This window comes from Columba livia, chromosome 5 (genome assembly GCF_036013475.1).
Source record: "Columba livia isolate bColLiv1 breed racing homer chromosome 5, bColLiv1.pat.W.v2, whole genome shotgun sequence".
Classification (NCBI taxonomy): Eukaryota; Metazoa; Chordata; class Aves; order Columbiformes; family Columbidae; genus Columba; species Columba livia.
The window spans coordinates 11,469,311-11,494,189 of record NC_088606.1 but is presented as its reverse complement, the minus strand read 5'-3'; the positions used below and the strand labels follow the sequence as shown (position 1 = coordinate 11,494,189).

General features: G+C 46.6%; 1 protein-coding gene across 1 annotated transcript; it reads left to right on the top strand.

The window, feature by feature from the left end:
* The first annotated feature begins 93 nt into the window (after nucleotides 1-93).
* On the top strand, nucleotides 94-20,728 carry TNFAIP2 (TNF alpha induced protein 2). Its single transcript, XM_005506079.3, has 12 exons — nucleotides 94-229; nucleotides 7,010-7,340; nucleotides 9,828-10,455; nucleotides 12,139-12,253; nucleotides 13,407-13,532; nucleotides 14,408-14,508; nucleotides 14,678-14,776; nucleotides 14,970-15,093; nucleotides 16,030-16,152; nucleotides 17,010-17,165; nucleotides 18,315-18,436; nucleotides 18,816-20,728. Exons 2-12 carry the CDS (start codon nucleotides 7,022-7,024, stop codon nucleotides 18,955-18,957), a joined length of 2,055 nt encoding a protein of 684 aa, XP_005506136.2. The 5' UTR covers nucleotides 94-229; nucleotides 7,010-7,021; the 3' UTR covers nucleotides 18,958-20,728.
* The last annotated feature ends 4,151 nt before the right edge of the window (nucleotides 20,729-24,879 follow it).

Genomic DNA, 24,879 nt, shown 5'->3' with positions numbered 1-24,879 from the left:
CCACGGGGGGCAGCTATTCCCCCCTCCCGCGGGGACCTGTTTCCCGTCGGAGGGGATTTCTCACTTCCCTTTGGCCTGAGCTCATTTTGGGAGGGGAGGTGCAGCCGGAGTTTCCCAGCCGCCGGGTCCCCGCCTCCGCGCCCTCCCCTTATAGCCGGGCTGCCCCGGGGCTCCGCAGCCAGTGCCGCCCGCCGCCAGCGCCGCGCAGTCGCCCGGGACCCGCCGCAGAGTAAGTGCTTCGTGCCGCCCGTCCGTGCTGCCGAGCTCGGGGCTTTCCCCTTCCCCCCTAGGACCGGTGTCTCTCCCGCTTCTCCCGCGCCTCTGCCTCCCTCCCGCCTCACTTGTTGCAAGGTTAGCGAGCGCCAAGGCTCTCTGATGTGTCTGAGAGAGGGCGAAAATAAGTGGAAGGTGCTAAAGGATGGATTCCCGGACAAAGAGACAGGTTTCAGCCTCACTTTGTAACTGCCAGAATAGAGAATAAATCAAACTGATACGAGAAGGGCAGCAGCTCCAGGCACATCGCAGAGCTGGGCACTGCAAGAATATGTCTGGCAATGGCACTGTGACAGCTGGGTCTGATTTCTGTTGCTTATCCCCCAGGTTTCCAGGCATGAACGCAGGCTGCAAGCGGTGACTCCTGTTACCGCCCTTCCCAACCCCTCCCCCAAAATCCGAACATAGGTGTTGGGCACCAATGCATCCTAAACCGAGATCGGGACCAAGATCCAGATCCAGCGTGCCACTTCCCTCCCCCTTCTCTCTTGGCTTTGTCTTTCAGAGGGAAGTGGTTTTCTCCCAGATCACACGAAAATAATTGGATTATGATTCACTCAGCCCATCTGCACTGGAAAACCATGATTTCAGTGCCTGGATCCTGTATGGTCCCAGGCAGCCTCTGTACCCTGCACACTGCTGGGGTCACCATGCTGAGCTGACATGGTTCTGCATTGCCATGCTTGCCGTTTTGTGGCTATTTTCTTTCCCAGTCAGGGAAGTCCCACTGCTCCTAGGACCTTCCTTTTCTGAGAGCACTGAAGAGCTTGTTGAAATTCCCTCCTATCCTTGGGCAGCTGCCCCCCATCCATCGCATCAGCTCCTTGGGCACGAATGGAAGGGTTCCACCTCAGGGTTAGGATCCTTGGTGTGTTTAACGTAGGGTTTGATCTTAAGGTTGCTGCAAAGTAAGGAAGAGACTTGCTGTGGCTGGAGCATATGGCTGATATAGAAGCTACAGTACCTCACCATCACCCAAGTTCAGAGCAGAAAATCTGAAGAAACAGTCATTCTCTAAATTACCCAACTGCTTGCTGCTGCCGAGGGACTTTGAGGCTTGCCAGTTCCAATTGCACCGATTGAACAGGAGCAGAGAGCTTTGGGAAACTCAAGTTCGAGTTTGTCTCAGTCACCTTCTCTTCAAAAAGAGGCCTGGAAAACCAAAGAGTATAAAAGTACTGGCAGGGGAGAGCACTCCAGGAGCTCTAAGTCTGGTTCCTGGGGAATTTGTGTATCTTCTTGGCCACTGTTAAGTCTAGCAGTGAACGTTGCAAACTCCAAGCCTGAATAGTAATAGGCAAACAAAATCCTGGACAGCAGCAGCTGGTTTCTCCTTCAGCAGCAGCAGTTCAAAATGATAATACCCAGATTTGAAACAAGAAGAAAAATGAGCATATTACACCACATTTTATCTGCTTTTTCCCAATAACAATATATATGTGTAATTTTCTCTTCTCCTTTGCTGTTGAAAAAATTCTCGCTAACAACAGGAGGTGCTGGTTTACAGGACCATTTTCAGTTTGCTTAAGCAATTTAGGGAAACCAAATTCTCATTTTAAACTGTGGCAATATCTGTGCCGTTCTCAAGGCAGTCAATAAATAACATGATTTAAGGCATCTCACACCAGTTGAGGTACCCTGGGATGGATCCTCTGCCTGCTCTGCCACTTACCATTCCCCTAGATCCCTCGGGTCCCCTGTCACCCCCAGCCTCATGTGGGTGCCCAGTAGTTCTAAGGGGCATGGATTGAGTTACCAGCCGATGCTCTGCTCCTGCCTTGACTTCTTTACTGGAAACATAGGGGTTTTTTTCTCCTCAGCTTTTGACCTCATTATAAGCAGAGCTTGTCCACCATCAGAATGGTGCTGGACCACATGGAGTGGTACATGTCCCTTAGGGGTCTGCAGACAAGAGCATGAATTTTAGCTGCACAGTAAAATTCCAAGGTGGGGGTGTTGGTGGCCCAGCTTGTCTATGAACTGTGATTTCCCAGGCAGAACCAAGTGGAAGCCCCCAGTGTGTCCACTCAGTACCCAATCCATCTAACAAAAATCAGAAAAAACCCCCACCTCCTAGGAGGACTGTCCAATGTGCAAAGATCAGGGCTGACATCTCTGTAGACATCTTTGCTTTGACTTATGAGCAGGTTATTTAGGTGTTATTGCACAATTTGAGATACACTAAACTCAGATTGGCTGCATTGCTTTACTGCTTCCAAAGATGGTTTGATTCAGTGCAGTTTTCTCATGTGGGTAGGGCTGACCCCACTTCCATGGGGAGTGAGGGGCAGGGGTGGACGAAAAGGCTAATGCAAATTCAGAGAACAAACTTTGGATTTCTGAGAGTCTGTGGGAGAGTGGGGGATTTCCACTAAAACAAGACATAAATCCTTGTGACCCAGCATGTCAGCAGGCTGGAGAGGGCTAAAATTCCAAACAAATACTTGTTAATACTGGCAGCAGCTCAGGAAAAAGAAGTGGAGAAAAAGATCAGCAGAAATTTCAGAATAGGGATAATCGGTAAACCTCTCCCCTGAGTGCTCTCTGGCACACCATGAGCCACCCCTCGTGAATAAGCTCATTCCTAAGCATGTTGGCTTGAAAGCTGTTTCCTTCAAGGAGGAACATGAGAAAAAGGGAAGCCACCATACCCAGAGGTCAGGATGTGTCCTTCTGTGTCATGGATCTGCTCCAGGTGTTTGCCTGCCCGTGCTGCCCAGCCCAGAAAGGCTCCAGCCCAGGGGATACACACTGTGATTGACAGCATTCAGAGAGCTCGCTGGGTCCCTCTCCAGCCACCAGCAGCACCTATGTCCTGGTGGCACAGGACCTGTGTACAGGGTAGCAGAGGATGCTGTGGGAGCTGTGCTGCTCTTCTGGTTGGAAACCAAAAATAATTGGAGCTAAAGACTCCCCCACCACAAACTATAGTGCCATATAATAATGAGGATGATGATGATGATAACTGTAAATTAACAGTAAATTAGTAATAATGAGTTGGGATCTATGTCAAGTCTTCGCCTTAAATCATTAAACCATTAAATTCCCCAAGACTTGAATTTGATCTCTGTGCCTGGGAAATGATTCAGCGTTTCCCAAAGTATTAACTGCTAAAATAATTAGGAGCCTGCTGGAGCTTTAACAAGCTTTGATTTGTGAGCAGAACACAGGCATACAGGAGCAGCCTGTGGCCATCCAAGCCAGAGAGACACAAGGAACAATGCCTGCACAGCATCTCCTGCCTGTGGCCTCCAGCTGTAATGGGTGCCACCTCCTTTTATCTCAGTATTTCTTGTAGAAAGTCATTTTTTTCTATAAGAAAGTTTCTTATAGGTGTTTCTTACAGTAAGTGCTTGGCCATTTTGTGATAAAAAGCAGATAGGGAGGAGGAGGTTTTGGTGCCACTTGCCATAAGTGAGACAGGCTGCATTTCAAGGCAGAACTGGGAGCTGGTGTTGACTGGTATTTCCTGCTGTAGATACAAACATATGCAAACCAGCACTGGCAAACTGATAAACAGTAGGCGAACATTCAAGCCAGCCAAATGTGAGTGCCCATAGCAGCTATTGCATTGACAGCCTTGCTCAGATGATTAACTGCTTTGGTGTTTATTAATTCAAGGTGAAAAAGCACACCCTGACATGCCAACACTGCCAACAGTTCTCCTGCTCCTGATGTGCAGCCCCTGGGTGAAAATGCTGGAGCTGATGTGATCTTTCTTCTAATTTGTCTGTAGGACTTTTTTTTGGCAGGTCAGGGCATAGGGACACACTGCAGACAGGGGCTCGGTGCCCAGGCTGCAGCCCCCAACAGCACATGCCCGTCTACCTGCTTCCCCCCTGGGGACCATCAGCCCCCGCACCCTGCCCTTTCAGAGCATTACCAAGACAAAGTTCTACCCGCTGTTAAAAACTAAGCTTTCAACCAGCTTAATCATTCCCTTAAGGATTCTTTTATGTGTAGTGTCATTTCAATGGTTCTCAAAGATACATGACATTCATCTTAGTATTGAAGAAGAAAAAAAAACGTTCTGAAATCCTCCTTTCTCATCATCATTCATCAAAACAAAAGACCCTGAAAGTCACTTCAGCTATAGGAAAGAGAGGGTTACTTTATTGGTTAAAAAAATAATAATAATAATAAATGCTTTGATAAATGCTTTGCTTTGAGTAATAGGAGAGAGAGAAAGGACTCGGCTGAGTCTGTGCTTGAACAAACAGGAAGGAAGGGATTTGGCAGAATTAATCTAAACACAGCATCATATTGGGAAATGAGCTACAACAATTAGGAAAGTCCCAAAGGCTTACAGACAATCCTTGCTACCATATTTTTTTTTTAATAGAAATGTAACAAAAAGGAGCTCTTTGCCACTGTTTTTAGGATTTTAATGGGGCATCCTGGCTCGAGTAGCTGGAGTGAACTGCAGGGACTTTTCCTCCCTCCCTCCCCAGTAAATGTGCGGGGGAAGAGGCAGGTGTGCAGCTCCAGCCATGACTCTACCATGGGGCAGCTCCGGTTCTCATCCCCGCTTTGCTCACCCACACCACCAGCCCCACAGCACTGGGGCAGGAGGGCTCTGCAGAGCAGCGACCTGGCACGGAGATCCGACACAGAGACCCAACGCTCTCAGCTGTGACCGCAGTCCCGCTCAGCCGTAGCAGCACCTCAGGTTTAGCATCCATCGCCCTTTGCCCCGGGTCACAGACCACCAGTTTAGCTGAGAGCCAGCCAGATCACGCACACCCACGCCCCTTTCTCTCCTTCCCGAATGAGTTTTCATCTTTGTTGTCTTTTAATAACAATAGCCTTGCTAATCCTGAGCATGCCCTGGCAGCCAAAGCATGGCGAGGGACAGCTTTTAAACCACACCAGATGAACTGCTTTCTGAACCACCCGGCTGCTACCACTGACTTGAGCTTCAAAGCTCTCCAAGCTGCCAGGAGCCAGCAGGAGGAATCACAATTAAAACGAAAAGCCACAGTCTTCCAACCAGTTTGCCTAGAAATAACTATCACGGTTTGTATCAGCATTATATGAATCAACAGTTTAAACCTAACAAGGGTATTTGAAGATCACCACATTGTGGCTTTATAACTGAAGCCCAAATTCTTCCTTTGTTTACAGGCTAATTCCTCTGCCCTTACGCAGTACAAGTTAGCCAAAGCTTGCCTCACAGATCTTCATACACAAGTGCACTGGTCTCCCAGAAAGTCACTTAAACAAGGATTGAAAACTATGAGTCACTTTATCTATAATAAATAAATAATCATTATAGAAATTAGTATAATTATGCAAAGAAATCTATAACAATATGTAAATAAATAATTCTAAATATAAATTCTAAAAAAGATGTTGTTACATTAACAACTTTACATTGTTAATTATTTGTAGTGCAGGAGCATGGGAGGCTCGGTGGTGGAGCAGGACTGTGGCAGGAAAGCATCTGTTCAAACAAGGCCAAACCACCCCGATCCTCATGCCTTGTTCATACTTGCTTCTCAGCCACGCAAGGAGCGTTCTGGATGAGCAGCAGCCCTGTTCACTGGTTTCATTTAGCAGCTTTGGGAAAAGTCCAGCCTGGTTAGTCCCTGCTATTGGGGGTCCCTTACTCCCTCCGCTGCCCCATTTCACTGGTATGTGTTTCGGCACAAGGCACGTCCTGCACTGCAGCCCCACATCTCAACATAATCAGACTGGGCAATAATCGGTCCCAGGTGTGTGAAAACACCCAACAAGTTGGAATGAAGTTGCAAAAAGCTGCACTGAAGTTGCCTTGTTTGGGATACTGTAGACACCCTGGGAGCATTTTAAAAACGAGATTACATAGACTGTGAGTGGGTTTGGGGGGTCTGAATGCGTCCTTGAGCTTGTGTCTGCCACTGTAGGGATGCAGGCAGCACACAGAGTGTTCAAACCATCTTTCTGACTGATGTTTTTGGCCTGAAATAATAAGCCTAGTGATGTTTGTATCAGGAGATACTGCTGTGCTTCCCACAGTCCCATCCTTTTAACCATGGTTCTCACATTTCTGATGTTTCTGAACTCTCAGCCACCTTCTCTGGGAGCTCTCCTACATGAAGCTAAGAATTTTATTACTGATTTCCATGGAGACACAGTTCAACAGGCAGGACTTTTTCTCAGCAACAGCTGTTGCGTACCTGGCTTGGTAGGCTCATCTCATTTTCACGCTGTATTTGCAAAGTCAGTGTGCATGTGTGCTTCCACAAATAGATTTGCAGCCAGATGAGCAGAGATCAGCAAAACTAGGCCCTAAGAACGGCTGGAGTTGATCCTGATGCCATATAAAATATGGGAGTTTGGTGGCTGCTTTGAATAGCGACAGGACGCTTGTCCTACCCCACCCGTATCATTCCTGTGTAGTATCCACGCTCATGTCTGTACTCCCACAGCTCTCCAGTATCCAGAAAAACTCAAGGTCTCAAATCAGACTATCTGCATCACCCTTAAAATCACTCATCGATTTTCTCTAAGTTATTGATTAAACCAGAGAGCTGCTTCCATGCTCTCAGTTACCTGAGGTGATGTTGCTCAGGAGCTCTCCTGCAGAGCTGTGCTCATACCAGACCTGTGTAATGCTCCCCACACTGCCCATGCAAGGACAGCTATTCACAGATTTATTTTTTGTTTTAATGAGAAAGCACACTGCCACATTGTGCCATGGTAATTTTAATGCAAACTGTTGTAATCTGATCAGATTTTTTTCTGAAATTTACAGGCTAGAAGGAAAATGATGAAAATGTTACCTTTTTTCCAAAGCGGTCCTATTGGAATACGCGATGGATCAGAGGGTTGCATTGGTGCAAACAGGCAGCTAGAAAACCCTTCAACATCAGTAGCTGAACCTTCTGGAGACGAGATCTGGTCCAAGGACCAGGAGAAGATGAGTGAAAGGCCAGAAGGAGCTTGCAGACCCTCACGTGCATCTTCAATCACGAGCAATGGGAGCTGCACCTCTGCTGGAGACAGCCTTGAAAAGGGGAAGAAAGGAATAAAGGGAATGCTCACAAGTGCACTCAAGAAGATGAAAAAGACCAAGCCACCCAGTGGTAAGCACTCCTCCTTGCACCACCCCATAGGCCATAGTTATCTCAAGAGGGGCTGCACGAAGTAGTGAATTGTCCCCTTGAGAAACAAGGGCACTGACAGATCAAAGTGAGTTGGCCGAGGACCCTGAGGAAGCATGGGCTGAGGGGGACATGACGTCAAGTCCTGGTCCTTTGGTATTAAGGGCACACTGGTTGAGGAACTGCCAGTTTGAAGGTTTTCTGTCCAAAACAAAACTTATTTCTACCTCTTATTGGGGCACACGGGTGGGTGGCTGAGAAACCAAAGCATCCCTCTTTGTTCCTCCATGAAACCACCACCCTGTGAAATCTCCTCTTCCCCCAGGGACAGCAGAGAGCAGCGCACTTAGGTCTTTCCTGGGGCTGATATCTGAACATACAACTCCTCGAGCCACAGACACTGTCCCTGCAGGGTGCCTAGAGAGGCAGAAAAATACCTGCTCGGAGAAACCCAGATCTGGAGATGAAAGTGCCCCTTGACACTTTCAAGGCTCACCTGCCACCTCAGGTGACACATCTCGTTACTTGGTTCATAAACTTGGAAAGTTATACTTTAAAATAAGGTCATTTTTCAGTCCTACCTCCTTTACTGGGGACTTCTTCCACAGTTTCAGGGGTTTAGTACAAATTATCTAATTTCCAGGCAAGCCTTTACCTGGCTAATTGCCTTCTCTTTCTCCATGTGTCAAATGTTTCCCGTAAGTGGTGGTTTCCCTTCTTGGCCTTGAATTTGCTCAGCTAAATGAACGAATCCTGGGGTGTATTAGAAGGGGGGTGGTTAGTAGATCGAGAGAGGTCCTCCTTCCCCTCTACTCCGCCCTGGTGAGACCACATCTGGAATATTGTGTCCAGTTCTGGGCCCCTCATTTCCAGATGGACAGGGAACTGCTGGAGAGGGTCCAGCGTAGGGCAACGAAGATGATTAAGGGAGTGGAGCATCTCCCTTATGAAGAAAGGCTGAGGGAGCTGGGTCTCTTTAGTTTGGAGAAGAGGAGACTAAGGGGGGACCTTATTAATGTTTATAAATATATAAAGGGTGAGTGCCATGAGGATGGAGCCAGGCTCTTCTCGGTGGCAAACAATGATAGGACAAGGGGTAATGGGATCAAGCTGGAACACAAGAGGTTAAATTTGAGAAAAAACTTCTCAGTAAGGGTGACAGAGCACTGGAACAGGCTGCCCAGGGAGGTTGTGGAGTCTCCTTCCCTGGAGACATTCAAAACCCGCCTGGACATGTTCCTGTGCAACCTCACCTAGGCATTCCTGCTCCAGCAGGGGGATTGGACTAGATGATCTTTTGAGGTCCCTTCCAATCCCAAACATACTGTGACACTGTGAATGAGTCTACTGAAAACAGGCCCTTTGTGCCTTTGTCCGTACTCCTGCATTGTCCCATTCCCAATGTCTTTTTTTTTTTTTTTTTAATAAAGCAACTAGAATTGCAGAAAATATTCCAGATCAGATACCACCAATGCCTGGTACAACATGTTATTAGTATCATTTTCCAATCTTAGCTGGACCTTCCCCACTGGATACATCCTCGAGTCATATCTGACATTTTTGCCATCATCTCACAGTAATGATTTACTAGTTCTCTAGGCACCTCTTTTTCCTCCTCCATCTCAAGCTGATTCACATCCGTTCTGCAGCAGAAAATCTTTTTTGTTGCTAAGTAACTTTTGTTCTATTCAATTCGTATCTTATACTTTGTGCTATTAAATTTCAGTCCATTCGCTATTCAAGTTATCCCATTGTTCCTGTGAAATACGCCAAGCCCTCGGTTTCAATAATGTCTCCCAGCTTTGTGTAATCAGAAGATGCCAATAGGGCACTCCCAGCTTTTGTGCCATGGTCTCTGAGGAGAATATGAAGTAAGATGAGTTTTGTAGATAATGTGACTTTCTCCACCCAGAGTTTTCCATACAAACCTTACACACCTAACAAAACTAATTTTGGGATATAACTTCTCCAGTTTAACTAATAATCTCCCAGATTACACCATATTGAGTAACTGGCAGTAGCTCAGGTGAGATAGTTCAAATATATTTATTTTGCCCACTAAATATGTCCTCCAAAAATAATTTTTTTAGCTACATCTTTCTGTCTACATTTTTTTCTAAAGCCATGCTTCTTACTTGAGGTCATATTAATGGTAATTGGGATAATAAATAAATAAATACCCACAAATCTACATTTTGGAAAAAAATGATGGGTAGGACATGAATACCTGTCAGTATGTAACACACTGGTGATGGGTATTCAAATTACCATTGCCCCAGTTAGAGGCAGGCTAGGAATAATCTGATCTTTAAATAAATAGAAAGATTTTCTATATGGTAAAGGAGCCTAAGATGTAGCATTATAGAAATATAAACATGGCTTTTTAAGTATTCCAGAGACATCATTTCATATAAAACAGAAATTTAAATTTCACTTTTGGGTAAAGAAAGGCTGTTCTTTTTTCACCAGTCAAACAAGTCATGGATCTCCTTGAAGAACACAAGCTTTTTGATGCTGCTCAGCACCTGATTGTCCTGGAGAAAAGCCTGTCTACCAAAAACGAGGAGGGACTGAACACCAGCCAGCAGGACATTGAGTCTGTCTACGAAATTCTGAAGCATAAAGTCTTCAGCATCTTGAAAGACTCCATACTGCTAGCGAAAACAAACCCCGAACTGCTGCAGCAGGCAGTAGAGGCACTGAAAGAGCAGGAGAAAGAAGATCAGAACTACACATCAGAGAATCCACATGACCAAAACCTGCAATTTAGACCGAGAAAATGGAAAGATCTTTGGATGGCTACAGTAAAGGAGTCAGTAGAGACTCGAATGAAAGACACGAGCCGCACTCCTAGAACTGAGAACCTCTCTACAGTTGGCCAGAACCTCCTACACATGGGAAAGACAATGAAAGAAGATTTGACAGTAGTTGTAAAGTATATTAAACAGCTTTATCCTCCTGAGTTTAATGTGTTCAGCACATATGCAGAACTCTACCACAATTATTTTGCCTCCCAGGCGAAGAAGAATGCTGAGTCTTATCTGGAAGACAAGGATATTTACCTTCTCCTCTCATGGGTGCACAACATTTATCCAAAGTAAGTGAGGCTTTTACAAATGTTTATGCCTGGTGATCAACACAGGTTCACTGCTTGCAAAACCAGACATTTGCTTGATTTATGAATCGATATCACTGTGATGCAGTCTGGTACCCGGCTAGGTCTTGGTGTCATTGGTGTTGTGCTGGTGTACACCACTTGGCCAGGAGAGACAGAAGGGACATGCTGTAGGCTGCTAGTTTGTAAACCAAGGGCTGACCCTACCATGCAGGCTCCTGGGCAACAGACACACACACAGATGTTTAGGGCTCCAGTTGTGGGGTAAATTGGGCAGGTTCATTGACCTGATTTCTCTTCCAGGTGCATAGCTGAACTCATTCTTGGAAAATTTTGAAATTTCAGCCCTCTGGACCAGAGGGCAGCCAATAAATCAAACAGCCTGAGACACAATTATCCTGAGCACAGAGAATGTTGTTTAGGCATCACCCACAGTTTGTGCGCTCCTCCGGGTTAGGAAATCAAAGGGTGAGACCCTGTGAGAGGGCATCGTCAGCCAAGGGTTACCGTTCATCCTCACAAGCCCTGTGTGTTACAGAACTGAAAATGTCCCTTGTTGTGGCTTATAGTACTGGATGGAGAATTGAGGGCTCTCAGTTCCTGGGTGAAAACCAGTAAACACACCAGCAGTGTTTCTTCTGCTGTCCCAAAGTCATTCAACCTTCACCTCCATTTTTACTTGTTTCAGTGACAGAGTATAATGAGTCAGTGTTGATCCTGGAAGGTTTCCAGAGCCAGTCCTATGCTCTAGGTCAGGATATTCAGGCCTGAACCAGCATGTCTTTGGAAATCAGTAGCTGTGAAGAGCAGAGCTCAGCCAGAGCATAGAATCATAGAATGTCCTGAGTTGGAAGGGATCCACGAGTATCATCAAGTCCAACTTCTGTCCCTGCATCATAGGACACCACAAAGTTTGCATCGTGTATCTGAGGGCATTGTCCACTGGGGACAGTGTTGGCCAGGGCTTGGGCTGCTTTGCAGGATTTTCCAAAGGCCAGGTTCAGGGACCACCTCTCTCCATGGCCAGCAGTGAAGGGAGCAGCAAGGAGCAGCACTGGATCAGAAACAGCCCATGTGTGGGAAGCATGGTGGTGTACCCTCGTGGAGCTGAACCATGGGCAAACATGGGAATCAGGTGATTCCCAAGGTTATCTTCTGCAGCTTCCAAATCAGCCCCCCCTACAATTGCTGGCCCAAGCCCCCCACAGCTGACAGGTCCCTTCCCTCGAACTGCTCAGGAGCACCCAGCTCACCAGCATGGGGGGGGACACGACAGCAGGGTATGAAGCCACCCACTCCATTCCCAGCTAGCCACAAAACACCAACTTTTCATCTGATCACCTCCCTATATTGACAGAGAGAGGCTGTGATCTGGGACCAGTCCCTCCTGCTGCTCTGGGTCCCCCGTACCCAGCGCAGTGGTCGTTCCTCAGGAGGTTGACAGGACACGACTCTGTTCCCCAGGGTTGCTCTGGGTCCCAGCCTCACAGGTCCCACCCCTGGCACAGATTCAGTTCCTCCAAGTCCTGCCTGGGCTAAGGACAGTGAAAATTTCCATCTCTTTTTTTCACTGATATCCTCAAAAGGTGTTAGTGATTTGCATCTACAGCTGTCTTGAATTATACTGCCCTTGGAAAATATGATTGTTTGGCTTTTTCATTCCAGAGATATGAGAAAAGATCAAGCTTTAGCAGAGGAGTTGGAAAAAGTTAAGCTTGGAAGCCTTTTGCCGTCAAATTTGAGCGAAGAGCTTGAAAAGAAATACCTTGACAGTGAAGAGGTGAGAAGATGTTCAGTCCCTCCTCTTCCCTATAGTGCTCCCACATAACTCCTCAGAGCTCTGACTTGTCCTGCACAGTTCTGACCTGTGAGCCACACACCCTTACAGAAAGAAGCAAAGCAAGAATGCTTTTGTTTCTTTTTCGGGGACAGATCAGCTTTCTGCTAGATGGGACTTGCTGAACAAACTTGTGGTTAGCTCAGCCTCCTGCCCTGGGAGTCATCAGAAAAGAACTGCTCTGTTCTTGCAAACCTTCTGGTAGGAGAGTGGGAAAAAAATCAAACTACAAATCTTTATGGGTAACTTCCCACTTGTCTATTTAATCCCCAGAGGGATTTATGCTCCCTCGCACAGATGATGGATTCAGAATTACTTCTGGTCTCTGCAGCAGTGCCAGGCCTTGGGTGAGCACAGAGCAGATCTGGTCTTGAAAGATCTGTCTCTTCGATGGAGAATCACCTGGTCTGCAGAAAATAACAGTTACTCTGTTTTTTGCATCACTCTTGCCTTAATGGAAACAAGAAGCAACTTTTACAGTACTCCCATAGCTTAGTACTTTTTGGCATTTGGGGCTGGAATTCCTGGAAAATGAGAAGACAAGTTCCAGGTTTAGCTGTAGCCCGTGATGGTTTGCAGATGGGAGAGGTGGGTGTGAGAGCTGCAAAGCACGCAACCAAAGCCCTTGGTGATCGGAGTTTTGTGCCAGCCACCATACAGACCATCTCCAGAGCCTTGCTGCACAGTGTGCATGCACACAAGAGGGGTCAGAGCAGAGAAAACCACAGAACTTTTTGTTTGACTCTCCAGAGTTCATAAGACGTCAGAAGTACTCATGCAAAACGATTGCAAAACCAGACCCAGAGGGCAGCGCTGGGTTTACACACAGGCAACAGGCAGGGATGTAGATCTTGATCTTCATTCTTACCCTGAAATATTCAACTTGCAATTGCATAGGTGGATATTGTGAGGGGGTTGTCCTTCCTGCCATGAACTTGTGGACAAGGCATCTCCTAACAAAGAGCTTTTCACAGCCAGGGCCAAGGAAAAGGTCTGCTCAGCCAGACAAATGGTGGGTGGGTGAGTAAAATCTGCATAAGGCAGGAACCGCCACATCCACTTTGTGGTAAATGCTGTTGTTCTTCCTTCCCTAAAGGCTACTATCAAAAGTTCACTGAGCAAATGTTTAGATAAAGAAATCCAAAGATGGAAAGAAGACAAAGAACCAGAGAAACTAAATGGACATTTTCAGAGCGAACTACTAGCAATATTTGTTATCCAGGTAATACACATATATATTCAAAATAAGCAATTGCATCCTGTATGGATTTAGGATTTGAGACTAACTATGGTCAGTGCAGGAAAGCAAAAGGCCAAGTCCCTTGTATAGGGCAGTAGTCGAGGTGGGTGGCACAAGGGAGCCCAAACCCATGGTCTGCCATGGTCCTGGTCTACCATGTGCTGGAGACAAACAACTCTATAACCAAAATGAGCAGGAAAGCCGCCTTCATTTCTCCCTGTACAGTCTCTTCTGCACCTCCAGCTGAAGCCAAGCCATTAAATGTTGGATAATGTAACAGTGAAGAGACGAGAGGCAGGTTTAGCCAAGCGAGGAAGCAGCACAGTGCCCTGGCCCTGCTTGCTCCCTGGGGGACTGTCACAGGCAGAGATGCTCCAAGTGCTCATGCCCTTTCCTCACACCCAGCATGATCCCTCTTCTGGCAGGAGAGGATTAGTAGTTTATTTCAAAAAAAAAAAAATAAACCCTTCACATTTTGAGGTGGTGCTTAAATTGTTTGGTCTTTTTGTTGCTGTTGGTTTTGGTTTTTTTACTGCAATCATATGATATTCAGGAAAAAAAAAAACAAAAGAACCACATGTCGCTTTCCCCACTTTCTAAGCTATTTAGTAGGCTTTCTTTAATGCTTCTTTCTTCTTTACCTCTCTTCCTATTTCAAAATAGAGTTCAAAATTGGCTTGAGCACACCAAACAAGTATAGCTGCCCTGCACAGTCCCTGGCTCAGGCCCCAGGCAGAGATGCAGAAGAGCTGGGCGCAGTTACTACACTTAAGGATCTGTAGCTTTTTTGTCCAGCAAACCTGGCCTTTTTGGAGCATTTAAAATTGACCTTGTTTGTTTGTTTGTTTGTTTGTTAGAGTATCTACAGCGGCCAGAAGCGAGCCGAGGACATCAGTGCAGCAGTGGGCGAGGAGCTGTTGCATCGCCTGTCGAAGGAGCTGCCTGCCTTCCTGAGAAGGTGTGGTGAGGCAGCACCGGGCAGTGTTGGGCAATGCTGTGCAGCATCAGGCAGCACCAGGCAGTGTCGGGAAGCATCAGGCAGAGCTGGGCAGCATCAGGCAACAGGGCTGGCAGACCCCCCTAGGGCAGGCACTCACCCTCCTCTCCTCTTCCCATCTCCCCTCCAGCTACAAGGATGCTTTTGAAGACTTCAAGGAGAAAAGCAAGAAGCACAGATACTATAAGCCCATACTGATTGCAAATATTAACAACTGCTGGAATTTTAGGTAAGGGGCCAAAACAAAAGGCTTTGCTCCTTCCTCTGCAGGCAACAAATAGTAGTATGATAGGGGTGATGTCCTCCAGAGTGGGCAGAGGAAGGTTTGTCTGCCTGCGGAGGAAGGTTTGGAGACCTCTGAATTTCTGTCTCTCTCTGTTTTGATGACAGATTATTCTGATCTTGCTGATATTTCCTTGTAGAGACTACACAGAGAAAAACATGCCAGAAAAGGACGACAATAAAGCCAGTATCCTCAGCACTCTCAGTGACATTGAAAACAGTGGCTTTGACGTGCTGCTTCAACAGCTGTTTGCGCAGCTGAAGGTACCATATCCAGAGCCCACACTCCCTTCCCCATGGCTCAGCGTGTTCTCCTGCCCTCCTCTCAGTTTCCCAAATCTCTTGATTCAAATGCAGCAAAGTTCAGAAGGGCTGTGAGGCAGGTCACCTCCCAGCATCAGTCAGAAAACTCTGAATCGCCTTGAACTGGTCCTCATGCCTGCAGGCAGACCAGGCACAGCTACAGAGGCATGACCATGCAGAGGAACATAAAACCTGCTGGTCGTGTCTAAGATAGCTGCAGCAGGAGGCAGAGTCTCAACCTGCAAGTGTTTACATTCCAAACTGTGGGAAGCAATCACAAATGACATGAACTGCAATTACACAGCTTTCAGCTTCTTCATGAAGGTGGCCTGAAAGGCACTTTCGGTTCCTTTCTTTTTAAGTTTTTTAACTTTTTAAGTTAAGCAAGTGTGGTGGAGGGGAAGGTGTAGGAATCGGGAATGTTCAAACACAATCTCTTCTGCTTTCTCTGTACGGACATTTGGAAGGCATCTGGCGGACCACGGCTGCTTTTTTATTGTGCTTTTTTAATTTTTATATTTATTTGCTGTGGGAAACAAAAATTATGATTGAAAACATCTCTTAATGATTCATATTTTGTCCTGGTGTTTCCATAATTCTTTAATTAGACAAAGTGGTGTGGAAAAAAAAACACATTAAAAATGTGGAAATAAAAAAGGCATCTCCAATATGAGCCTTTCAAGTCCTCAAGTCTTCTTCATTGTGAGGAACCAATAAAGGGGCACAAACCTTATGCAGCCTCCTCTTCCCCTGCCCCCATAAGTCATTGTCACACATGCCTACACAGGACTGCACGCTGCACTGTTTCTGTGTAGAATACTGTACATATAGAAATGTTAAATATACATGTCCATAGAATTTGCTTTCAGGGAACTAAGCAGATTTTCCTTTTTTCAGCCAATGTATAAGAAGTTTACAGAAAATAAGTGGGACTCCAGCAGTGAAATTATGAACGAGATAATTAAAACCACCAGCAAACATATTTCAGACTTCCGGACCCTAAAGGATCCTTTCTACCATGTAAGTCCAACAGAAATATTGGAGGGATTCTGGGATGCCGAGGCTGCATTTTCAGCTCTGATCCTCCACAACCGGAGTTGCCTTGGCCCGTGTTAAGCTGGCAAGCTGGCCTGGCATCAGAGTTTACCTAGATTAGCCATATAAATCTTACTCTTCTCCAGCAGAAACAGTCTGCTGTAGCTCTGCTGCAGCATTGCAGAAAAAAACACCCTTGCTGTAGAGAAAGTACCCTAGGGATCACCCAAAATTTGGCTTTATTTGTGTATGGGTTTGGTTTAGCAACATTGAAACCTGGATGCAATCGTGTGGTTTTGTCTTATGGCTCCTTTGATTGCCCTAAGGACTGGAGGAGATGGAGGCAAGTGGGCCAAATCCCAGATAACCGAGCCACAACCACATTTTCAGTGATGCTGGAGTGTATATGAAACATCACCATGTAAAAAAATATTTTATTTCCTGCCTTTGTCTTTTCAGTAGCTGAAACAAAATTATGATGTTTTGTCTATTAGAGAGAGGAACAGAAGGAGCAGCATGAATTCCTGTTTCTGTGGAGTACTGCTACTTCTTCTCTAACACATGTTTTCTGTACTTTCAACTCTTCCCAGAAGGAAACAACATTTGGAAATTTGCACAGTTCATTACTTTGAATACAAAGAAATTCTCGGCATCTAGGATGTCCCGTAACCAGTCATGGGGAGGCTGGCAACCAGCACTGTTCCTCACGTGTTATCAGCAGCGGGCATTTGGTGTGGCATGTTTTACAACATCCAAAACGTTTTTGTCCTACATCCACACACACAGTTTGCTTTGTCCACAAGCAAAAGATAGATGGATGACCCCCATCTCCTTCCCAACAGGCTATCGTTGAGAAGATTCACACCCGTTTGGTTAAAGAGTACATTGTGAGGCTGCTGAAGAGGAAAGTCAGCCTGAAAACTCCAGCACAACAGCAAAATCTGGCCCAAAACATCTCCAAGAATGCTGCTGACCTGGAAGCCTTCTGCACCAGCAATGTACGTGAGTGCTCACTGTGTCTGCAACAGCACGGGGCATGGGCACACTGAAAAACAGGAAAATGAATTTTCTGGGACCTCTCATTAACCTTTCCAACTCAGCTTAATTTCCTGGAAGGCAGGACCTTAGACAGAAAGAGGTATCTGAGTGCCTGTGGGCAGAATGGCTCCCCTGCCACCAACCTGCCCTCCCCTGCATGGAGAGCCATTCTTTTGTCTTCCTTTGTCCCATACGCTGTGGTTTCCTTTTGAAGATTTATATTAACAGGGTCAGTAGATTAAGCTTAACACTGTATTTCTTTGGTTTCAGGACAACTTGCACAGATTCTGGGCTTTGACTCTTCCCCCTTGCTCTTGATTTGCCTTTCTCTGCTGCTTTTAGGGCAGGCAGGAGCTGGAATGGATGGTGCTGGGTCTTTGGTACATGAGGGTCTCCTCCACCAGAAACCTTTGCTTTTTCTGCATGGCTGAAACATCCTTCTCTGTCCTCTAAGATCACCTCCCTCCTTTCACGCCTCTAAATTTACCTGCAAAGAAGCTAAGCCAAGCCTTATCTTTCACCACCCACCCCATGTAAATTTGACTCTAGAAGGAACAAGCCTGAGCATCACTCGGTGTGGGCAGGAGGTGCCTCGGGAAATCCAACAGCCAGAAAACAGGTCCAGTTAGGGCTTTTATGTGAGTGGGTAGGGAGAGGGTTTTGGCAGCACCTGGAGATGCTAAAGGCAGGGATGTGTGCAGAGCTGGTAGAGCACAGTGCTTGGCAATGAATTACCTTGCCCATCAGTCTTCGTGCACACACCAGGCAGCATAGAAACTCAAAGAAAGGAAAACATGATGAGACATGCAAGAGCAGAGAGAGTCTGTTGAGGTGCGTGCAGAAACCTCAGTCTTATCACAAACCCTACACCACTTGTGCAAGAGGATTAAAAACCACCACAAAACTAATCCAGTTTCTCCAAGGCTGGCCCAAGCTTGAAACATCACTGAAAACAATGAGACACCTAAAATTACTGCCATGTCCTTCCCCATCACCAGAAAACAGCCTCAGGAGCCTGGTTGGCAGTACCCCTGGTGAAATACAGCTCCTGGGCTGGGTGGAGGTTTGCACCTCCAGAATACCCTTGTGACCACTTTCTTTTCTGGCAGGGGTCTCAAGCCAAGTGGCTGAATTCAGCGCTCCCCAAACTGGCTGAAATAATCCGACTTCAGGATTTAGGCGCTATTAAAATAGAAGTTGCAACACTTGCCACAACGTACCCAGATATCCGGTAAGAGACACTGAAATAGATTTGCAGATACTTATGTGGAATTTTAATTGGGCCAGGAAACAGTCAAATATGGGTATAGGCGAGGTTCATATAGCCTGAATCTGTGAAAATGGGTGGGGGCTGCCTGCCAGGCTGTGGCAATCCCGGTGTCATTGGACAACAAAATAAACTACTAAAAAAGCCTGATTTTCTCCTTTGCCTTGGAGATTCCCTACCCCAGACCTCCTGGGACAGTGCTGGATCCCGTGTAGCATCACCAGATGCCAACTGGGGACCTCAGTGCTGCTGCAGTGGGGGTGGGGGTCATGTCCTGGCACAAGGGACCCAGCACTCGGAGATCTGCCAGAGGAGATAACACCTGCCTGTTTCTCTTCCACAGCAAAAGGCACCTGGAAGCATTCCTGTACATCAAAGCCAACTTGTCACGCAGTGAACTCAAAAGCATCCTGGGCTACTTGGCAGACAGCACAGCATCCACGACACCCGGGGCCTCGCTGTTCTGCAGCATAAACGTGTCCTAGGCCAAGGCACCCCTTGCCACCAGCCTTGTGCCAGACTGTGGGCTGAGCTGGGGATGGAGACCATGCCCTGGGGCAAAGCACAGCGAACACTGCCACCTTTTCCTACGGAAAGTACTTTGTCCTAATCCGATGTTAAGCATCTCTATGGGAATCACTGCCCTCCTTGCACGGCCAGGAAAAGGGGACACCCGTGGGAGGTGCAGTGCTTGCAAGGACCAGGACTGTTCGTCACAGCAGTCACAGACTGCCACCAAGGTCTCCTTGGTGCCACCATGTTCTCTGCCTGGACACGTCCCTGGTGCTCTGACCTCCATCTACCTCACAGGGTGCCGTGAGGGCCACCTCGCTGACTGCCCAGCTAGCCCAGATTGAGCAGGCACCTCCTGTGTAGCTTCTTGTCTTCTAAGGAAATGGAGGGAAACAAAAACTGAAGCCAAAATGTAGAGATGTTAGAAGTGTCCCATGTGAGCATGCTTGCACCCTATCTGCCTTCTTCTGAGCCAGGCAGGGCTGGCTGCATTAGGCTGATGGGACACCCACCAAGTTTGGGGCCTGGAGGAGTGGTTGCTCAGCCATGGCAGGACTCCTGCTGTCCCACTGCTCTGCAGGACCCCCAGATCTGGGTTTGGAGTATCCCCAGCTGCACGCTCTGCCCCATGCCACGACATTGCCCAGGGACATTGGGATTTCCAAACTGGCCCTGGAGAGCCTGGCTGGTCCCACAGAAGTTGCCCAGCTGGGCAGCTTGTGCTTCCTTGACCTCCGTGAGATGGGAGCATCCAGGCCCCCAGCAGCCGCCAGCCCCTCTGCAGTGTCCCCTTCCAGTGCATCTGCCCTGGAGTAGAACCTACGAACAAAGGGCATGGAGCAAGCTGGCTGCTGGAATGGATCGAACAGGCTAAGCCCCAGCACCTAGTGAAGCACTTAGGGTGCTCTTAAGCATTCTCTATCGAGACAATGACCTTTCCAGACCCCATTAGCATCACAGGCTTTGAAAGGGTGGTGGAACTGGTCTCAGATGCCATTAAAATGTACTGAGCGCCTTGTATACATCACCATTTCCTTCCTCGCTCTTTCCCCTGCTGCTGTGAGGTAGATATGATGTGAAAACACAAATGGGTCTGTTGTGAAACTATGTTTTGTTTTATAGCCCAGTTTTTTGGGAAGCAAGTCACTTGCCAAAACAACAATGTGTTTAGTTGAAGACCTTTCCCTTCTGTTTTTCTCTGTTTCAACTTCTGTATCAGGCTATAGAAAGTTGTTCTGAAAGGAAGACATATAATGACTGTGCAAACCATGTAATGTATTTATATGCATATGCAGTATACCACTGGTGTATTTTTGCATCCAATTTTATTTTTTCTCAGTTAGAGACATTCATTTGCAATGTTTATATTTAAACAGTATTCAAATATGCTAGAAAAGTGACTCATTTATTCTGTCTCTGGCTGTTGTTTACTGCCTTGCCACATGTAGTCCAACGTACTCCTTCAAAGGGCCAATTCTTCCACTCCTCCCAGCCTGCTTTGGTGAATGTCACCCATCAGTTCCAGGTAGGGAGGGTCCTGCTGGACCCCAGACAAGCTGGAAAAGCAGATGTACCCTCTGTTTGAGCTGTCTGTGGGTCCCATAGCCTGACTTTCCTTGCTCTTTGGAGCAAGGACTGTTGTATGAACTGTGTTTATGGTATCTGGTATAACAAGGTCCAAAACATCAGCCTCTAAGCACTACTGCAGTCTTAATGTTGAATAATAAAAATATCTGTGTTTGACATACATCTCATCCTTACTGCTCTGGCATCCCCTTTCTCCATTTCTGTTGTCTCCTCCTGTTCATATGAGCCTGTAGCAGATGCAGCCCACCAGAATTTGGCCCCAGCTGGCCCTGCTGACCCCCTTTTACCCTCATAGCAGCCGCTATTAAACCTGTGGCTTTGCTGCTGTCTTTGGTGAGATGGATGCAGGAGGAGTCCTCTGCTGACAGAGTATGTGACAAAGCTGTACACTGGGTGAAAAACAGTGCTTTGGTTTCAGTCTGCTGCCTGGCCATGGGTACTGCAAACCTTCCGCTCCTTCTGCAAGCACACTCACACTCCCACAAAACTTCATATGCCCACATAAGATAAAAACTTATTACACATTATTTAAACACTTAGCTACAGTTTAAAGCCAAATGATGACTTCTGACAGTGCTGAGCACTCATGACAACTCTCACCTATTGTGCAACATTTCATTTGCTAAGTAGTGAAACGTCATTCTATAAATAATTGCATTTTGATTTAGAGATCTGTTAAGGACCTACAGAAATGCATCATACAAATGATTATGCTGGTCTTTAAAAAAAATATTCCAGCTAAGTAAGTGCTCAGATGAAAATAGCGAATCTATTTATATATCTTAATTAGGATGGGTAGGAGAAAATGGTTTTCATTCAAATTTCATGCGCCATATGGAACTGCATTGTACAATTGTCTTCATCCTGCTATAAAACCCCAGCTTTCAGCTCTAATGAGCCCGGGAAAGTACCATATTTATCTACCTGTATAACTCGACATTTACAATGGCATTTATTTATATGTGGCATATTACACATAGACAGGTATTTTCAGGAGGTTGCACGAATGTTTTTGATAACAGTGTTAGACTAATACTGATAAATAGCACTCCTATAAACTAACTCAATGAAATTTTCTGAGGTCAGTGTGGCTGGATTTGCTTTATCATGCAATCCCTGCTGATGTTGATGTCTGCTCCTCCTTGGAGGCAGAGCACCTAGCCAAGATGAAAAAAATCAATTCAGCTTTATAAAACAATTATGAAAGCTGGTTCCTAGGCACAGTTGCTATGTCATTGCCAGGTCACCAAGTCAGTTTTCACCAGTGCCACCAGCACATCAGCCTGCATCAGGCATCACATTGGACATGGATTGAGCTCCCTACCCATCCACCCCACCAGGCACTTCCATTGTTTGGTAGAAGACCTGCAATTTGCAGGGCAAAAGACAGAGGGAAACAAAACACAGCATACCAGAGGTGAACTAAGGCATCACTTGCCTCCTCCACTCCTGCAGGACCCATCTGCTGCGCATCAAGTCCCTGATGACACCTGATCAACTATTGCCCTTGGTGCACGGGAAAACAAAACCAGCCAGAAAGCTCCTGGGTTCCTCCCAAGGGTGGGCATGACAAAAAACAAAACAAAACAAAAAACCCAGAAACCTTCTGCTGGAGCCTGCTGAGAAATTTTGGCATCTCCACACTTGGAAATGAGGAGTTAAGAAACAAGAATGCCTGCAATGCCTCTTTTTTGAGGCAGGAGATTCTCACCAGGATCCCCTGAGAGATGACAGCACTGGACTAAAGGCTGTAGGATTTATTGGTGTGCAGATTTTAACAGAGACAAATTAGACCAAGGTGCTTTGGTAACTGGGCCTTTCTGAATTCAGCCTGCAACTCCGGGGGGACAATCTTGGCTTCATGGACATGCACAATGACATGCACAGGTGACAAAATTCCTCAACTACTAATCAATGTAAAACACAAAGAATAGGTACAATTATGTATTCACAAAGTGTGTGGCAGCAATTTTCTGCCCTCCATTTGCAATTTAGCTGTATGAACTTTAATAGGAGAAAACCTAGAAACCTCCGTCCGGTGGGAAGAGACCATGAAGCCTGGCAATGCATGGAGCATCCTGAAGGAAAGGTGTACCTGCAGGGAGAGGAGGTGGCACAGCCTCCCTCCCCAGAGGAATTAGGGCTCACAGCTTCACATGCTACACTGCCTCCACTTTGCACAGCTTAGATCAAAAGCCGGTGCTGGGAACCAAATGGTCAAGAATCAGCATCACTGAGCGTTGGGGAGAAAGGATATTTTGGGAACAGGCTAGAGGCTGGTAAGCTTGGGTGTGACACTAGCAAAATCGTGCTTTGTCACACTGTGGATTGAAACCCATGTGAGTAATTGCTGCCTTTCTGCATGACTTAAAAGAGGATGTGGCCACACCACCCACACTAATATCCTTGAAATACAAAATAGCTCTTCTATAGCCACAATAATAGAGATGGCAGCTAATGCCAGGTGATTTCAGGAATTACTCATCAGTGCAGCAGCCACAGATTTCAGATGCAACTGCACACTGATGGGAAGGGAGGTCAATCTCACCTTTTGGAGGGAAACCAGAGGAAATGAGGTGGAGCAGATACACACATCAGGCAGTTCAGGTGCACATTACTGGAGGAAGGTTCATTGTGTTTTTCAAAGCAATATAAAGTTTTTAAGTCTACTGTGAAGTGAATGCTTGCACCTACTGGACACCATTTCTCCTTGCTGAGGGCTTTCTCCTCCAGAAATCAGATTTTTATAAATGTCCTTTTTGAACTGACCAGATTGGAGGCTTCCCTACAAACCCATTTTTCATCTCTTCTCTGGGTCTTGCCCCCTCAGAGGTTTTCAGTTGCTTCTTTCACCTCTCCACAAGTCTTGGATGTTCACCCCAGCCCCCTCTCCCACCACTACCTAGTAGTGCCCTTGGACCATGTTCTCCTAACCCTCCCACTCTTCATTCAGCAGATGGAACACACCAGGGCACATTATGTGCCAGCACCCAGAAAGACCATCATTTGAGGATGAGGAATTCATTGCTCTTTATATAAGTAGTTTTCATCCAAATAGGACAGAGTACTTGAGCTGTAATAACTCTCCTAATGGACTAATACAAGAGGAAAACATCATTTAGCAGAAAAGCTGAGCTCTCAAAAGTACTCGTTAATCTTGGAACAGCTGTGATGGGGAGAGATTACCTCTGAAAGGGAGGAGATTATAACAAACCCTCAGACAGAACAATATTGGTCCTGGAATCTTTAAGAGCTTTTGAGCCCTGTCCCAAAGGCTGGAGCTCTATCCCAAAGGCTGGAGGCCAAGCCCCAAGTCCCACTGGCAAAAGCAGTGCAGCCTGAAAGCTAAACCAAGTGCACAGATTTGACAAAATTTAACAGCGCTATGTCCTAGTTAACGGAGAGTTGGTTTTGCTCTTTGGTACCATTGCAGTCTCCTCTGCGCTGCACCATGGCCACAAGAAGTGGTGACAGTAATCTGAGCTGTGGGGCAGGGACTGTCATCTTCACAGTCCTGCAGAGCAGACCCCTTGTCTTTGGCAAGGTCCCAGTCCCAACCTCATGCATTGTGACACAGTCCCTTTGTAATATGCAGGGGCCTATGCAGACCCAAAAAGGTTGGTTGAAGCTACCCACCCCCTCTCTTTTACATGTGGGGAGTGACAGAGGTATTTCCAAAGCCCCAAGAGAGACACTTGAGCCTGCACAATTCTTGCAGCCACCCACTTGTAGAAAAATTCATGCAGACACTCCTGGACCTCACTGACCTTGAGGTCCTTTGGTCAGGAAGTAGATGTGACAGGAACATCATCTTCAGAGTCTGCACTTCATTCCAAGGTGTCATTGCTGTGCTGCCTGTGCACAGGTGGTTTGCAAAAAGCATCTCTGAGCAGTTAGGGATGTCTCCTCCAGGGTGCTTGAGAAAGGGCGTCCCATTCCACCTCTAAGGAATCACAGGGCTTGGGGCAACTCAAGAGAAGCAGGTAGGACCCACAGACTGGTCCTGCGATCTCACAGGGCAAAGAGACCCGTAAGAGTTAATGCAAATGGGGGGCAAACCAAAACAGCATAACTCTTGCACGTGCTGGGTGGGCTAGGCTGCTCCTGGAGGAACTGTGCCATCTTTCAAAGACCTTACAGGTAACACTGCTAGTCCTGGAGCTGGCAAAACACGGCATGAGCAGTAATCCAGAAAACCTTTGCTGTATATCAATATGGGGAACATAGGAGGTGGAAAAGCAGCCTTCATGTACCTGCCATGCCTCTGGCTGTGCTCAAAAGCCTTTTGTTGGTCTTTGTTTAACTGT

Coding starts and splice junctions, on each gene's coding strand:
- TNFAIP2 (XM_005506079.3), top strand. CDS start 7,022: ATGATGAAAATGTTACCTTTTTTCCAAAGCGGTCCTATTGGAATACGC. Junction 16,153..17,009: donor TAAAGGATCCTTTCTACCAT/GTAAGTCCAACA, acceptor CCTTCCCAACAG/GCTATCGTTGAGAAGATTCA. Junction 17,166..18,314: donor AAGCCTTCTGCACCAGCAAT/GTACGTGAGTGC, acceptor CTTTTCTGGCAG/GGGTCTCAAGCCAAGTGGCT.